The sequence below is a fragment of the Arachis ipaensis genome, chromosome B8, assembly GCF_059453495.1.
Source record: "Arachis ipaensis isolate K30076 ecotype BB chromosome B8, ASM5945349v1, whole genome shotgun sequence".
Taxonomy (NCBI): Eukaryota; Viridiplantae; Streptophyta; class Magnoliopsida; order Fabales; family Fabaceae; genus Arachis; species Arachis ipaensis.
In genome coordinates, this window is record NC_142443.1 from 37423071 (window position 1) to 37441708 (window position 18638).

At 34.1% G+C, this 18638-nt stretch overlaps 1 protein-coding gene and 2 pseudogenes across 3 annotated transcripts; 1 reads left to right on the top strand and 2 right to left on the bottom strand.

Annotated features, from left to right (window-relative positions):
• Window positions 1–6037: 6037 nt before the first annotated feature.
• Window positions 6038–7646, bottom strand: LOC107610902 (leucine-rich repeat receptor protein kinase HPCA1 pseudogene; annotated as a pseudogene). The gene is made up of 3 exons (XR_015895661.1): window positions 7641–7646; window positions 7277–7537; window positions 6038–6648 (listed from the first exon to the last, which is right to left on the bottom strand). The product of XR_015895661.1 is annotated as a leucine-rich repeat receptor protein kinase HPCA1 pseudogene (transcript).
• Window positions 7376–9799, bottom strand: LOC107614509 (putative methyltransferase At1g29790; annotated as a pseudogene). Its single transcript, XR_015896200.1, has 3 exons — window positions 8425–9799; window positions 7595–7675; window positions 7376–7512 (listed from the first exon to the last, which is right to left on the bottom strand). The product of XR_015896200.1 is annotated as a putative methyltransferase At1g29790 (transcript).
• Window positions 9800–15091: 5292 nt separating this feature from the next.
• Window positions 15092–18167, top strand: LOC148547720 (uncharacterized). Its single transcript, XM_088495532.1, has 5 exons — window positions 15092–15680; window positions 16248–17240; window positions 17342–17559; window positions 17664–17799; window positions 17908–18167. Exons 1-5 carry the CDS (start codon window positions 15092–15094, stop codon window positions 18165–18167), a joined length of 2196 nt encoding a protein of 731 aa, XP_088351658.1.
• The last annotated feature ends 471 nt before the right edge of the window (window positions 18168–18638 follow it).

Genomic DNA, 18638 nt, shown 5'->3' on the forward strand with positions numbered 1-18638 from the left:
AAGCAAATTCACGCCAGAAGCGTGACAGGTCTGTCGGTTCCAAAGACAAAAATCTTCGAAAGAGAAAAGAGGTAAATATTATTCCTGTTGAAAAAGACATAGTAGAGACACCTGCAGTTATCCAAAATTCTGATATAACGCCAGAAGATGTTCAGGTACCTGAAAATTGTGAAAATGACGAGATCTCGATAAATTATGTCTTTACAGGAGAGAAATGGGATCGAAATAAGACAATTGTCGATGAAATATTTGCATATAATGTGGCATTAAATATCATGCATAAAAGTAAGGATCTTGAGTCAAGATCAGTCGAAAAATGTCGACAAAGGAATGATTGACCAAAATGGAAAGAAGCCATGAAGGCTGAGTTAGACTCACTTGCAAAACGTGAAGTCTTTGGACTTGTAGTCCGTACACCAAAAGATGTAAAACCTATTGGATACCGGTGGGTATTTGTGAGAAAACGAAATGAGAAAAATGAAGTTGTGCACTACAAAGCCCGACTTGTGGCACAGGGTTTTTCACAAAAGCCCGGTATAGATTATGAAGAAACGTATTCCCCTGTAGTGGATGCGATAACATTGCGTTATTTGGTCAGTTTATCTACATATCATAAACTACATATGCATTTAATGGATGTAGTAACAACTTATTTGTACAGCTCATTAGATCATGATATCTATATGAAAGTTCCTGAAGGATTAAAGATATCTAAATCATCCAATGAATATTCGCAAAGGTTATACTCAGTCAAATTGCAAAGATCTTTATATGGTCTGAAGCAATCTGGACGAATGTGGTATAATCGTCTTACTGAGTATCTGGCCAAAAATGGATTCAAGAATGATGATATCTGTCCATGCGTTTTCATAAAGAAATCTGCATCTGGGTTCATTATAATTGCTATATACGTTGATGATTTAAATATCATTGGAACTTGGAACTCCTGAAGAGATTCCAACAATTATAAAAACTCTAAAAGAAGAGTTTGAGATGAAATATTTTGGAAAGACTAAATTTTGTCTCGACCTGCAGATCGAGTATACAAAAAAATAAGATCTTTATTCATCAAGTGACATACACAGAAAAGATTTTATATGGATAAGTCACATCCCTTGAGTATACCAATGATCGTAAGATCTTTGGATGTGGAGAAGGATCAATTCCATCTTAAAGAAGAGAATGAAGATATCCTTGGTCTTGAAGTACCATATATTAGTGCCATTGGAGCGCTAATGTATCTTGCTAATAATACGCAACCTGACATATCATTCGCGGTGAATTTACTAGCAAGGTATAGTTCCTCTCCAATCAGAAGACATTAGAGTGGAATCAAGCAAATCTTTCGATATCTTCATGGAACGGTTGATATGGGATTGTTTTATCCCTATGGATCCAAGTCACAACTAGTTGGCTATGCAGATGCCAGATACTTGTCTGATCCACACAAAGGGAGATCTCAAACAGGATACCTGTTCACATATGGTGGTACAGCTATATCATGGAGGTCCACGAAACAGACGATTGTTGCAACATCCTCTAATCATGCCGAAATACTAGTGATTCATGAAGCTAGTCGCGAATGTTTTTAGCTCACGAGTTTGATCCAATATATTCTGTCATCATGTGGACTGATTGATCATAAGATAGCTCTAACTGTCCTGTTTGAAGATAATACAGCATGCATTACTCAACTTAAAGGCGGATACATCAAAGGTGATAGAACAAAGTATATTTCTCCCAAATTCTTCTTCACTCGTGATCTTTAAAATCAAGAGACAATTGATATCCAACAAATCTGCTCAAGTGACAATCTGGCAGATTTATTTACAAAGTCACTCCCAAAACCCTCCTTTGAAAAATTGGTACATCAGATTGAGATGCGTTGATTTTAAGATATTAAATGATGTCGATAAGAGAGGGAGACTGTACTCTTTTTTCCTTGGTCAGGTTTTTTCCCATTGGATTTTTCTTGACAAGGTTTTTAATGAGGCAGTCCCCATCACAAAGGATATTGTACTCTTTTTCCTTCACTAAAGTTTTTTCCATTGGGTTTTCTTTAGTAAGGTTTTAATGAGGCATAATCCTAAATGGTCATCTGATAAACCCATATTTCATGAGTTCTTTTGTGCCTAATTTGAGTGATTTATACAATCCTTCACCTACTTATTCACATTAATTGCATGGTTTTACTTTCTCTTCCTTATTATGTGATGTAAATGAAAAACATGTTTCCTAAGCTTTAAAATTAATTAATTTAATTACATTTATTTCCATTCGATGCCGTGATTAGTGTGTTGAGTAGTTTCAGATTTTCTAAGGCAGAATGGCTAAAAGGATGGAAAAGGAAACATACTAAAATGGAAGGAGAAAGCAAAACGGAGCTTTAAGGAAACTGGTATCCACGCGATTGCATGGATGACGCGATCGCGTGCCAAGCACGAATCAGCAGCGACGCGGCCGCATGATTGATGCGACCGCGCGCCTTAAGCAGAACGCATATGACGCGGTCGCATGACTGACGCGACCGCGTGGCAAGGAAAAGCTCCGAATGACGCGACCGCGTGACCCACGCGGACGCATGACAGAGGCCACGTATCAGAAATTACAGAATACGCCCCCAGCAATTTCTGAAACCCTTTTTGGCCCAGATCCAAGTACAGACTGCATAGACCAGAGGTTATAAAGTGTGGGAATGCACCCATTCAAGAGAGCTCGCATATTTTATTTTCAATGATTTAGATTTAGTTGAGAGGGAGATCTTCTCTCTCTCTCTCTCTTAGGATTTAGGATTTCTTCTTGTTTTAAGAGTGACTCTCAATCCAGGTTTTATATTTCTTTGTTTTAAACTTCCCTTTCACTTTATTTATTTCAGTATCTGAATTGGCTATTTACCTTTATAATTGAATCTATGAATTCTTCCATGTTACAGACTGTTATTTGAATTAATGATAATTGAGGTATTTTCAGTTTATGATTGTTCTCTTTGATTTAAATTACCATTGCTTCCCATCTAATGACATTTTTATTATTCCAGCAATTTTACTCTTTCCCTTTTTGGTCCTGGTTAAGAATTCAGTAACTCAACAGTCATTAGACTCAACATAACTGATAATCGTTATCTTGCTAATTGAGCTGAACTTAAGTAATCCCAACCCTTTCTTAGAAAATAAACAGGATTCAAAGGTCAATTTAATTAGTCCCTTGACTTTCCTTTGCTTTAGTAAAGGTTGATCAAGTGGAATTTAGATTCAACTTTCATTATAGTTGAGAGAGATAACTAAGTTGGACCTCTAATTTCTCTTACCTTGCCAAAAGTCTGCTTTACAGTATTTATTTATTTTAATTGCCATTTACTTTACTTGTCATTTAAATTACTTGCTTCTCATCTTCTAAACCCCGATTACAACCTTTATAGCCAATAATAAGAACATACTTCCTCGCAGTTCCTTGAGAAGACGACCCGAGGTTTGAATACTCGGTTAACAATTTCTAAAGGGGTTTGTTACTTGTGACAACCAAAACGTTTGTGCGAAGGGATTTTTGTCGGTTTAGAGACTATATCTACAACGCAACTGTTTCTATGAATCTCTTTACTGGTAAAAACCCCAACGCCATCATCCAAGGGAGAGTGTTGTGATAAATATGATGATGTGGATGACCATTCAATACATGGGCGATTGATTTTCCTATGAAAGAGTGAAACTCCCAAGTTAAATTGAGCATTAATGAAGTTTGAAAATTCAAAGCTTCACTCATGTATAAATAGAGGCTTAAACCTCAGACAATAACATCAATAACAATTCTTTCTCTCTATTTATATTGTCTATATACAAAACTTTTCCTCTTTCTTTCTTTCATACGTTACTACATATATATATATATATATATATATATATATATATATATATATATATATATATATATATATATATGAATCATCTCTTTTATATTGAGATAGAAATTGTGGTGAATATTACTACTAGAGTTATCTAATTATATTTTGTATTTGTTACCTCTTTCTTATTTATTTACTTAGTTATTTTACAACACTCGACTCCGATGGTGAGATATATGTATTATTATAAAAAAAATTATTATTAAAATAATATTTATAGTATAATTTAGATCGATTTATAAAATAAAAATTGATACAATTTATTATTATTTAAATCAAATTAAATAAATTTACAAGTAAAATTTAAATATAATATAAATTTAATTAAAAAATTAGTTGTAAATTGATACTGACTTAGTTTAAGTCATTAATAACTACTCTTTTTGCTCTATTTTTAAGTATTTTCTATCTGTTGTAAAATTAGATGGTCTTAAATAGTTAATCACTCTTACAAACTTATAAATCTTTTATTTTTTTACATTCTCAATATGATAAATGACCATGTAACAAATAAAATTTAAAATATAATAATTTAAATTTAAAAATTAATACTCCAGAGAATACATACAAAAATTTAAAAATTTAGAAATGTTAGATAAAAAATTAATACATAAAAAAATTAACACTCCTTTTAAAAGAATACATACAAATTTAAAATATTAACATTTAAAAGAGTACATAAAAAATTAAATTTTTTTAACTAAAATAAAAGGTTTGTATATATAAAAATTTAAAATTTTTTATCAAAATTTTTTATGCACTCTTATGAATACTAATTTTTAAATTTAAATTGAAAATGTTAGAAAAAATAATAGGTTTGTAGATTTGTGGGAGAGATTAATCACTTATTTAATTTTGTTAAAAAAAATTAATTATTTAAATATAAAAATATGTTATAACATGGAATAAAAACTATTTGTGAGTGGGAAAGTAGTCATTATTGACTTCTCTCGAGAAACTACTTGAATTTATATTTTCTAAAAGGGAAAGTATGTGGAACCAATGGAATATTTGTACGATACGTACAATGGAAGTTTATGGAGTATTAGAGATATAACTATTAGTGTTACCTTTTTTCATTAGCGTAAACTTCTGGGATGAGTGGTATCATGACCTGGTATTAGAGCTTTAGATCCGAAAAGTCAAGAGTTCGATAATTGATGAACTCCAAAATCAGCTTACGCAACGGTACCAATTTATTTTTAAATTTTATTTTGTTTAATTTAAATTGTACTTTTTTATATAAATATTTTTATCAAATTAAATTTTACTTGTAAATTTATCTAATTTTATCTAAATATTAATAAATTGTATCATTTTTTATTTTATAAATCAATCTAAATCATACAATATATATTATTTTAATCGTAATTTTTTTAATTATACATATATCTCGTTATGTATTTTTTTTTAGTTTTTATATATCTAAGTGTAAATGAAATATAAGTAATTTTAATTTGTTTACCGTGTAAACAAGATATATAAAAAAATAAAAAATAATAAATATATTATTAATTATTTATATTCATAAATAAAATATTTAAATTATTTATTTATAAAAAAATTCAACAAATTTCAATAGACTTAATTTAAAGGCCCAGACAAATAAGGAAACTAAAACATCGTCTTGGCTCTTTTATTGCCTCAATGTCTTTCAAATCAGCTAAAGGAAATGTACCATTTCTTTAGGCATCATTGACATTAACGACATCTCCACAATATTCACACTCAATACCTTCTAATCCGGTCACAAACTCATTGTGGACCCAGTTACTTCTAAATTCACAGCGATACTCGATCCTTTAATCTAAGCTCTTAGACTATTTTATATTAAATTTCAATAATATACTAGTCTGCCAATAGTATACTGGTCTGCCAATAAAGGACACTGACTCACCTGAAACGCTTCTAATCTTTTAAATTAATTCAAACTGAACTACAAACACCACCTATCTTTTAGTTATCCACTCATTATCAATAGCAATCATATTTACATATATAAACATATGAATATTCTCATATTTGTATATATTATATTTATTTTATTTATTTAATAAAAAATCCTAGCATAATAACAGTTTGTACTTGTGTATGTTCTTAACAACACCAATATAATTCATAATTATAGAAATATATATACAGGAAGAAAATGAAAAAGAGACTTAAAATGTTGATGATGTTTCACCTTTTAGCTAACATTTACAAACTCATTATCCAAAGATTTTTCTACTTTTCTCTTACCCTGGATCTTAGAAGACTTATCTAGGCTCATGCTCATTGTTTTTTTTTTGTATATATTCCGAGCTTGAATACAAGGATCCACTGCTATAAGGTTGATGGAAACTCTCTAAGCTTACCTCATTATGTTGAAAACTTGATGAAGTTGATGGTTCAGATTCAGCAGCAGGGTCCAAACCAATTGAGTGCAATATGATTTCAATCTCTTTCACTACATCACTCATTGGAGGCCTCTCAGCTCCTGATTCTTCAAGGCACATCATTGCAAGATCAACAAACTTGTCGAAACCATTCAGGGCCAAGCCATCTCTGATGGCTCGGTCGATGAGTTCATGCAGGCCATACATGTCCTTAGTCTTGTCAATTGAATTCCTGACCACTTTCACAATGTATTTCCCTCGTTCTATCGGCTTTCTTCTGGTTATCAGCTCTAGCATCAGTACTCCAAACCTATACACATCACTCTTCTCAGTCAACTGCTGACTTATGTAGTATTCCGGATCCAAGTATCCCTGTATTAAAATTAGAATGAAAATTATATTACCTTGTGATACAAGTTTGAGAAACTATAGCACTATACAATCAATCATCAAATGGTATCTGGAAACGATTGGTACCCCTAGAGTTGAGTTGTTTAATTGATTTGTGCTAGTAGGTCGAGTTAATACAAAGGATCGCTTGAGTAACTTCGGCATAATTGCTCAAAATGATAATATGTGTGTGATGTGCAACAAGGAAGTTGAATCTGTCCAACACTTATTTGTTATTTGTGAGTTTGCTTGGCAGGTTTGGTATGCGTGGATTGCTCGGGGTCCATAAGAGAACATTTTGAGAGCTGGAGGACGATGCCTGTGAGAAAAGACGAGCGTAACACATGGTTAGTGGGGTTCTTCTCAGTTATATGGAATATCTGGCTTTGTAAAAATGAATTCATTTTCCAGAATAAGACAACGGTCGTGGTGGAATGCATTGCTAGATCGTTTTGTAGTTCGAAAGAATGGTGTGAAAATAATTCATGTTGTTGATGGCTATATCGGAGATGACATAGGAGTTGCTTCGTTTTTTTATTGTTGTATGCTCCACCGAGTGTGTTGAACTTGTTTGTCTTTCAAAAAAAAAAATCAATCATCAAATACTAACCATTGTTCCTTTAACTTGAGTGGTGACATGATCTTTCCCATAATCTAATATTGGTTTGGATAGGCCAAACTCAGCAACTTTTGCATCAAGCTTCTCATCCAGCAAAATGTTGTTTGATTTGATGTCCGTGTGTATGATTGGAGGATCGGCGTGTTCGTGAAGATAAGCGAAACCCCTTGCAGCTCCAAGGGCTACTTTTATCCTTCTATGCCACCCAAATCTGATACCTGATTTCCCTGCATAGATCACATCATATGCATGCTATAAAATTACAAAACTAATTTCTGAAGTAAGTTCAAGCTTGATGTGTAAAAGAACCTGTGATAGTATCCTTCAAGGTTCCATTTGGAACAAACTCATAAACCAGCATCTGTTCCCCTTCTTCAAAGCAGAATCCAACTACTCATATATAACAATTTAAATTCACAATTGAATAAAATTTGAAATATTCATGATAACTTTTTAATATTGCTTTATAATAAAAATCTGGTATTAACTTCCTTAGCCAAGTTAACTAAGTTATCAGTAATAGAATTATCTTCCTTAGATATTTTAAGTTTTTAACTTTTTCATTGTAATTAAATATTTTTTCCTATGGAAAAAAAAGAGAAAAAAAATTGAATAAAGAAAATCTCAATCAGCTAAACACGAGAATTTCATGCTTGGATGCAAATTTTAATAAAGGTTTACTTTGTTTACAAGCCACTGAATAATAATTGAATGTTTATACTATAGCAATTTGCTAATTTCCTCATTGAATTAGTATAAAATTACTCTTTTCAAAAAAAAAAAAAAAAGTACTAGTTGTTGGACCTAAAGATCTGTGTTTCAAACTGTGTACAATAGTATTAACTATAATTAAAAAATAGGTTTAACTACACAAGAAGATTACTAATTAATTTTTTTTATAGATAATATATAATTTAAATTTTCAATATAATAGTTGTATATTTACTATAGTTATAGTAATTTGACTATTGCCAAAAATCATAAACTTTTTGTGTTTACCAAAAAGAAGGTACTGTGTATATTAAGAGTCTTTGGCCTACAGAAAAGATATGAACATAAATTTTCACTAATTCACAAGATAATTGTCGCACAAATCTTTGTTCACTAATTTATCTTAAGCATTATATTCTCATGCATACCTCAAATCACTGGTTTTACCAACAATGCTGAAATGTACCATTCATTCTTCTGAATCCCATCAAGATCAAGCTTTCTACCAGCGTGCCATCTAAGTCTGTTGAACCCAAATCAAACATTGGCAAATAAGTTCCATTAACCTGTGATCCAAAGCAGAAGAAATGTTCAAGCCAGAAAATCCCCCCTGGCCTCAACACCCTATACACATCATATAGCAAAAACTCAAGCATAGTCTCTGGCAACCAATTCCCTATGAATTCCATGGAATGAACAATATCAAGTGTGTTCTCAAAGAATGGAAGCCTCTGAGATATGCTGAGATGAATTGGAATCAATCCCCTTGATGTGATGCAATGAAGTGGCTGAATGGACTGTCCAAATCCAGTGTGCTTGTGATGATTGTCACATTCCTTTCTTTCATCCTTGCAGCAAATGTCCCTGTTCCACCATCAATGTCAAGTCCAATATGGATCGTGCTGTCGGATCTTTTCGTCCCAAGAACTTGGTCTATCATCAAGTCCACCATCATCAAAGATCCACCTACCTTTTTCCCTTCCTTGCAGATCAAAGCAATCTTTACAGTACCCTTTATTGTTCTTCCTCTCAATGAGGCACTTGTGGCTCTTACAAGTATAAGGATCCCAAACAATGTTGCTATCTGGTGGAATTTCCCAAAGGCTATCTTGCAAATCTTGATTTGGCTCAACAAAATCTTTTGGAGACTTGGGATGGCACCTTCTTTTAGGGAGTGGCTCACACCCTTTTGACACAAGCATTTGTGCAAACACCTCATCTGCAAGGCATTCACCTCCTATGTCATATGACATGTATTGGTTCAACTCATCTTGGAACCTCAAACACACCGCACCAATTGGAGAGTGAATCTCCTCTGATCCTATCCATTGCGAGTATTCGAAAGGGAGCTTGTAAGAGGCAAGTGCAAGATTAAGCTCTTCATTCGAAGACCTTTCGCCATTATTGTTTCTAGAATATTGCTTATCTTGTTGGCGCGTTGTAAGATCAATGAACAATGCTTGGACAAGAAGGTTAGTTGAATCGAGCCTACGGTGAAGCTCAGACAAAAGTGAATGGCTAGCAGCAAGTTGAGATTTTGTGGCGTTGAGTTCTTGCAAGATTGAGTTAAAGTTATTATTATGATGAGGAGGATGATGATACAAAGAGCTAAATGGGCCAGTAACAATGTATATGTTGACAAGGTTTGTGACTATTACTAGCACAAGGGGATTCAACTTATGTTTTAGGGTGTGACTATGACTATGTCCATGTTGATGATCATAACCTTGAAGCTTTTTTGAATACTCTGCTTGCTCTTCAGCTTCAATTCCCATTTCTTTCATCCCTCAAAAGGCTTAGAAACGATGGGGAAGAATTGCAAAGACAAAAATAAAATTATCAACATGGAACTAATGATGCTTCACAAATATATATTGGTTTTTCACAGTACTCTAATTCCGATAGATCAAAGACTTATCTACGGCTGATTAAAATTTTATTTAATGATTTATTGCTGACCAATAAATTATTGTACATTAACGAAAATTGATTTAATTGTATTTTAATAGATATACTATAAAATGGTTTCTTTCCAAATGCATCAATAATATTTGGCACATGTTTATTAGTTTATTTAGCAAAATATTTGTGAAGTAACATACATATGATAATTATTATCAAACAGAATTATGCAAAATAAATTGTCCGTTTCTTGAAGTTTACTATTATGGTTTGTTATTTTACATTCTCAATGTATAAAATCAATAAAAAAATATCCTTTTCAAAAATAAATATGTTAACAAGTGTGATGGGACATGCGAGTATGGCAATTGATGAAAAAATATATGGCCTATACAGAGTTCTAAAATCACAAAATTCTTCTGGCACTCTTCCGCCGCAGCTTGCAAGGTTGCCTTACCTACAAGAAATGTTAGTTCCACACTCACATTTTCTGTTTCTCTTTCAAATTCTATCACTATCTTGGTTCTCACTTACTTAGTTTTCACTGGTTGTTATAGTGATCTCACCTTCAACTACCTTAACGGCACAATTCCAAAGCAATGGAGTTCCTTGAATCTTGTCAACATGTAATTTCTCTCTCTCTCTCTCTCTCTCTCTCTCTCTTTTTCTCCTTTAATTTGGTCTCTCATATTTTTCTTCGTTATATGAGGAAGATGAAAATGTCTTAGATGCACCAAGTTGAAGTTGGTGCATTGTGCACTAAGCTATTGAATAGTGTGAGTGATTTTGCGTTAGGGTGCAGGATGCAGATTTATACCATTGGATTACCTTGATGCATGATCTACCAAGTTCAATCCCATGCATCGTAGCATGGTCTGTGTAGAACATATGATTATAGCTATTTTTAGTGTGAAATGTTTCACTCTCTTAGCCCCTCAGATTCGATTATACTAATTTCATTCAGTGCTTGACATTTCAATCATGGTTCATGTTTCATGATAATGTCTACTATTAGTTAGCTTATGATCTAAACTTTGTCAAATATAGAAATGAGTTAGTACAATTTTGTAGGACACTAAGAGGGTGTAAATCTAATAATTTCTTCATTTCATCATTTTCATGTGCATGTTGTTTTAGTTTGAAGTTGTTAATTGTCTTTTGCTTTTCTTATGAAACATGATTCTAATATTAAATTTTAATGTTCCCTTTCGCCAGTTCTCTTTATGGAAATCGTGTAACAGGTTCAATCCCAAAGGAACTAGGAAATATAACCACTCTCAAACGTTTGTAAGTTTCTGGTTTTCCAACATAGCATTTCTGTTCCAGTGGAAATTGTTGGGAGCAAATTAAAGTTTATTGAAACATTGTAAGCCCTTTATAATTGTTACTATTATTATTTCAGAAAATCAATGTGTTACCATTTTATTATTATTTTACTGATTGGTTTCTACTTCTAAAGTTTTAAATATATGGTTTGTTCTTTGACTGATTGGTTTTTGACTTCTTACTTCTAATAATTTTACTGAAGAGTTGCCTGCATCATTTGCTAACCTCACTACACTGAAGAACATGTGAGCTTCCTTATTTTTTTCTTCTGCCTATTTTGTTTCCCTAGGCTATATGTTATTCTAGTATCTAGTATCTAGTTTTAAGTTTTGTTTCTTGCTAACCATCTTGTAATGCAGTCGACTAGGTGACAATCAATTCTCTGGATCAATACCCAATTTTATTCAGAACTGGAAAAGTGTTGAGACAGTGTGAGAAATTTTTCCCTTTTGCTTTGTGATCGTCAACTTCTTTTCTATTGTTTTATTCATTATTGTCAACTTTTCATCCTCCTCCATGCATAAGCTACACAATTTTCATCTTATAATTGCAATGCGCCTCCTATTCTAACGTCCGAATAATCTGCAACATCAACAACCTCATTTCCTTATCACCAGAGGATATAATTAAAATCACAGTGAAAACATAGTATGTTCAAATAATTACTGCAACAAACTACTTTAGTTGAGTAAGAAGTAAAAGTGTAAAACTAAAAATTTACTGTAGTTGTATAATAGAAGTTTACAAATATTGAATTAGAGAATATCTCCACAAAACTGGCACGAAAACTTCCTCAAATAATCACTACTATACAATTTGGGAAGCACAAAAGAATATAACTTTCATTTTGTAATATAATAAATCTCTTGTATGTCTTCATATTACTGGGAAAAAAATATTTTGTTTCAAACATTCCTCCACCCCAACAAACCCCTTTTTTTTCTTGTGAATAATAAAAATATTTAACTATAGAACTAATAATGGTAATTTGCTGCATACTCCATGCAAGAATCAGTTAAATCAACACAAAAACAAAAACATGTAAAATGAAATTTTCCAATTAGATATAGATACCATTAAAGAATAAAAACTAAGGCACACCATCTCAAAACAATCAATAGAACATATGAAAAGAACAATGACAACAGAAATATATAGATAAAGGAACATCACTATATCTCTCAGGAAAGCCCAACTCCAATTAGATATATTTTCATACTATTTGAATTCTATTGGTATGTTTTTATTTTGTTGAATTAATCTAGTTTTATTCAAGTAATTTAAAATTTTTAATATAGGCAGATATAAATTAAGTTAATAATTTATTTTTATTTAAAATTTTATAATTTAAAAATAATAAAAATATACTTATTTTTTAATTTAAAAACTTAGTTTATCAAAATTTAATAAAATTGTTAATTTAAATTACATCCATTTAAATTTTAAATTAAATTTTCTATAAATATAAATTATTTAAATAAAGTTAGATTAATTAAAAAATAAAAGCAAAATTGATTATTACCTGTCCTACCCAACCCAACTCACTGGCCTCATATCCTAGCACGCACTTGCTGCTAGTGTTTTTGTGTTATTATTATTATTATTATTATTATTATTATTATTATTATTATTATTTTAGTCCATATCATATTTTTTTCTACTCCATAAAGTTATTAGCATCATATCATATGGATAACACAATATTTAGACTAAATCGAAACATAATACTCTAAACTCTATAATCATAAACACTTATTGAACCTCCCAAATTATAGAATTTATAGTGATTCTGGACAAAATTCTAAGTAGTGATAACATATTTATTAAAAGGGAGGAGTTTAGAGTAGTTTTAATCATGTGAAATTAACAGTTAAGAACTGTTAAATCATGATTTAATCAAACTTATCAAATTTTTTAACGATTTTTAAGTTATAGCTTTACATAGAAACAACAATACGTGTATTTTTATCTTTTTTTAAAACTAGCCAACTAGTTAATCTCGAAATTGAAATTTAATTTTCTAAACATAAGTGAAATTACTAGGATTTTTTTCAAAAATTGGTTGAGATAAACAAAATATGATAGGCCATTGTTGTCAAACTCTCGAGTTAACTCGTAAACTCGTACGAGTTTACAAGTTTAGATATGGAATCGAGTTGGCTCGGGCATAGACTCTATCCTGAGTAAACTCGGATAGACTCAGCTAGACTCGGTCAAACTCAGACAAACTCGTGAGTCTAGGACCGAGTTAGCGAGTTTGTGTTTTTCTTCATTTTTGCTCAAAAATGCATCATTTTGAAACCAAAAAAACACTTTTATTTTATTAGGGTTACGATAACACTCCCAAAGAATGAAAGAAAACTCACTCCCAACTCACTCATCTGCGTCGTTTCTCTCAAGTCTCACTTTCTCCATGTTCTTCCGCAGTCGCTGTTTCCCGTCGAGCTACTGTTGTTCGCTTGCGTGTGCTACCTCTGCTCTGATTTGCGCCATTATCTTTGTGAATTTTACCTATGTTGTCCTCTGCTTTGTATTCTTTACATCTTCACTATCCACAACTCCATCGTGCTATCACCGTTCACGAGTTCGACTACTTCTCCTACAATCCTATCTCTACTCTGGTTTGCACCGTCGTGAAATCCATGACTATTTGTCGCCGTCGTTTCGTGCTGTTGCTGCACCCTCACCACTGCTGCCTGCTGCACCCTTGTCTTCAATATGCTGTTGTTGGGACTTTGCCCCTTCTTTTCTTCTGTATCCTCTATTTTTTGTATGCCTTTTGCCCTTTCTTTCAGCCTTTGCTTCTTGATTTAGTTTTTTTTGTTTTATGCTTTTTAAATTTTATTGCTTCTAATTTTAGCCTATTGCTTATTGTTTATGTTAGATGGCGAGATGGTTCATCCAATCATATCTAATTAGTAATTAATTATTTTGATTAGAGTTAATTTGATTATTTGATATTGTTTAATGTTCAATTAAAGATTTAGTGTTACAGATTTAGAATTTTTAATTTTGTGTGTTCTATGTGTATTTGTATAAGAATAATTATAAAGGATTTGAATGTGTATTTTAAAGTATTTGTTATAATGTATGCTATTATTTTAATTTATTATGTGTTCTAAGATTGACATTATTAATTTTGAAGGGTTAGAATTGAGTAAATATACATTATGTGTATATATATAAATAACAGGTGAACTCGTACGAGTCTATGAGTTAACTCGCGAGTCGAGTCTAGGCAAGTTCCACGAGTTTACTTAGACTCGCGAGTTTGACAACCTTGTGATAGGCTCAATTTTATGGAAATGGAGCCTATATGTGCGCTTTTCATCGATATGGAATCAAGGGGGCTAGACATGTATGTGGGGCAGATTTTTGGCAGCTTTTGGGAGAAGAACTCGGACCGTCCGAGTTCTTCGTTAGTGAATTTCTCTCCCCGAAAACGCATGGTCTGATTTGGGGTGGGGAGGAAAAAAGTTTTGGTGCATATAAATCGGACCCTCCGATATGCTTGAGTTGGAAGAGCAACTCGAACGGTCCGAGTTGCATGTAGTTGAAGAAGACTGGAGTCGGACCGTCCGTTTTGGCTAGGGATGGCAATCTTCTTCATGAACCGGTTTATGAAAACGCATGGTCCGATTTGGTTGTTTAATATATTTTTGAATGAAGTTAACCTAGTCGAATGGTCCGAGTTGAGTATAGAGTCTATATAAAAGTGTGCAGCGAGTTAGTGTTAGGTTACCCGTCTTCTTCCCCTTCTTCAGCGCCGCTTCCTCTGTTTCGTATTTCTGGGTCTCTTTCATACTTGTTCTAAATCACAGAAGTTAGTAGTTAAGGTTATGTTCTTTTTTTTGGTGATTAGGAGAAATGAGTGACAAAGTACTACTAAAGGTGTATTATTTTGGTCAGATTTTATTACAAACGTCTGAAGGAGTAAAATTTATTTGTGAAAATTCACTAGATGTTGTTATTCCTTTTATCATTTCCTTTGAAGAACTCAAAGGTGTGATCTGTGAGAAGATTGATTCTGAGAGAGCAAAAAAAATATCCTGTGTTCTATACAGATATCCCATACCGGTATTTGGTGGGTTCGTCCAATTTCAAACAAGATATGTGACGGACGAAGCGAGCATGCAGGAGATGTTTTCAATGTATATTGAAAACCGGGCCCAGATCTCGTTCATCGAGTTGTATGTTGAGTTTGAACAATCTGAGGCTGACCGAAACATTCTACGGGAAGATTATAATAGTGACAGTGAAGAAGAGTTCGAAAGCAACTACGAATGTGTTGGTGCAGATGGAGATGAAGATCATGGTGACAGAACTATGGATCCAGATGTGACAGAGGTGGCAGATGCACTCGCAAACGATATGCCATTTGGGGAGCCTTCATTCATGCGAGTTCTAGACTTGGAAGCCATGCATGTTCCGGAGTTTCCGAAATATATGACTGCAGGTACGTTATTAAAAAATAATAGTTTTTTTTATTTAGTTATTGAATTATTTATGAATGAATTATTATTTATTAACCATTATTTTAGCATGCGTTGATGTCATGTATGTGTTAGATATTGAACCGGTTGACCCGATCCTATGTAAAAAAAAAATTAAAAAATAGTAAGAAGTTAAAAAAATAAAAGTCAAAATATGTGTTTACTAACATTTGAAAAATATAACGTTATTTTAAACCAATATAGAACATAGAAGTTAATATTTTATTATTATTTAAATAATAATAAAATTCTCTACATTATGAAAATGAAACTTAACGTGTGTTTGTAGATATCACTTAGAGAACCGGACCGGTTAGTATTTGGTTCATCGGGGTTGACGGTCGAACCGGTCGGTCTGGGCCGGTTTTTTACATCTGACGTTCATGTCCGTATTTGTGAAAAAAGTTACACAGTAACATGATGTTAGGGTTGGATTTATATCATACTTGATGCAGTGAATATTGATTTATCTCGGTTTTGAAATATATATGTATTTATTGAATTTTTTCCCATGCTGGTTGTCCTGGCAGAAGTTCCTACTGTCGCAGATGGTGAATTTGCTGTTGGAATGGAGTTTAGTTCCCGGGAAGCTGTTATTAAGGCGATAAAAGAGTATACCATACGACAAAGCGTAGACTACCGAGTGTATGAGTCTGAGCCTTTGACATTTTATGCCAAGTGTACACAGTATGGGTCAGGGTGTGATTGGCTTATCAGGGTTAGTCTGATCAGCAGGAAGTATTGTTGGGTTATAAGGAGGTATAATGGTAGTCACACTTGTACCAGAGCCACCATTTCACAGGATCATTCGAAGCTGGACTCCATCACAATTGCAGAAGCAATAAAGCCATTGGTTGAGGCTGACCCCTCCTTAAAGGTAAAATCGGTTATAGCAGAAGTGCAATCGAAGTTCAACTACACCGTTAGTTATCGGAAAGCATGGTTGGCTAAGCAAAGGGCAGTAGAAAAAATATTTGGAGGTTGGGAGGCATCGTACGAAGCGTTGCCTATATGGTTTGAGGCCATGTGTCATACAGAGCCATCAGCTGTTGTCCATTTTGAGACTATGCCTGCATATCAAGGTGATGACTTGGTCGGTGATATTCGGGTACTGCATAGAGTATTTTGGAGTTATTACCCCTGCATCAGGGCATTCAGACATTGTAAGCCAGTTGTCCAGGTGGACGGGACTTACTTGTACGGAAAGTATAAGGGTTGTCTACTAGTCGCAGTTTCACAGGATGGCAACAACAATATCGTCCCAATTGCGTTTGCTATTGTCGAGGGAGAGACTTCTGATGCATGGCACTTTTTTCTTAGTAACTTGCGTCAACATGTTGTCACTCGGGATGGTGTGGGACTAATATCCGACCGACACGAATCCATCAATGCAGCTGTGGAACGGAGTAACGGAGCTTGGTCACCTCCTAGAGCTTTTCATATGTTCTGCATCAGGCATATAGAGTCGAATTTTCTGCAAAAATTCAAGGCACCGTACCTCCAAAAATTGGTCGTCAACATAGGTAACCATTTACTAAATTTAAGTAACTTATTAACAGAAATAACCTTCAATATTTGTTTCGACATCTATAATTATTCTTTTTTTTTTGTTGCTATCCTCTAGGATATTCGAGGACGGTGTGGGAGTATGAAGTGCGTTACCAGCGATTATGGGAACGGGGGGAAGCGTATACAAACTGGTTAAACCGAATTCCTCATGAACAGTACGCATTGGCGTTTGATAGTGGATACCGATGGGGTCACATGACAACGAATCTAGTGAAATGCATCAATTCAGTGTTGAAGGGTGCACGCAATCTTCCCATTACTGCTCTTGTCAAGGCAACATTCTACAGGCTGAACGAGCTTTTCACCAAAAAAAAAGAGCGGAGGTAGAAGCGCGGATTAATGCTGGCCATGTGTTCTCCGAAGTCGTGACCTCGAAGTTGCATGCAAACCAACTTGCATCAGAAAACATTCAGGTCAGTTGCTTTGACCGGCAGAATGAGGTCTTCGAGGTGCGTGAGATGCCAAGTGGACTGGAGTTTGCAGTCGATCTACGTGGCCTTCGATGTGACTGTGGTGAGTTCCAGGTGGACCGGATCCCCTACAGACATGTGTTCGCATGTTGCGCCAACCAGCGACTGGATTGGAAACTGTATGTGCATGATGTGTATAAGATGGACTAAGTTCGGCGGGTGTACCGAGCAAGATTTAGGCCACTAGTTAACCCGACGACATGGCCTGCGTACAACAGTCCTCGCTTCGTACCGAATCCGTATCTGAGACGTGTCTCGAAAGGGCGCCCCAGGATGACGCGCTTCTTGAATGAGATGGACACGCGAATGTTACGTCGTCCTAGGCGATGTACGCTATGTGGAGCTGAGGGACACAGTCGTAGTAGATGCCGTCAGTCAGCTGGTACAAATGCCGACAGAGATGCTCAGTAGGTTCACATTGTGGTAGGTGTAGACCGGCACTAGTATGGCATGGGTTGTCCATTTGAGATAACTTGACCTGATATGTGTAACATTGTATAACGTTTTTAATTTGTTTTTATTTTAAAACAGTTTTTATTTTATAACATTTTTAATTTGTTTTTATTTTAATGTGTACCAGATGTATGTGTTAAAAAATAAAACTGATACGTATCACAAAAATATATTATAATTTGCGTACTTGTTGAACCGGCAGATCCGCATCACAGCTTTCCTGGTTGAATCGATTGGTCCGATAATCAGGTTTTCTGGTTGAACCGGCCGGTCCGGTTCAATCAGTTTTTCTGATTGAACCGACCGGTCCGCTTCACAGGCTTTCTGGTTGCACTGGCCGGTCCGGTTCACAGTTTTCCTAATTGAACTGGCCGGTCCGGTTCATAGTTTTCTTGATTGAACTGGCTTGTTCGGTTCACAGGTTTTCTC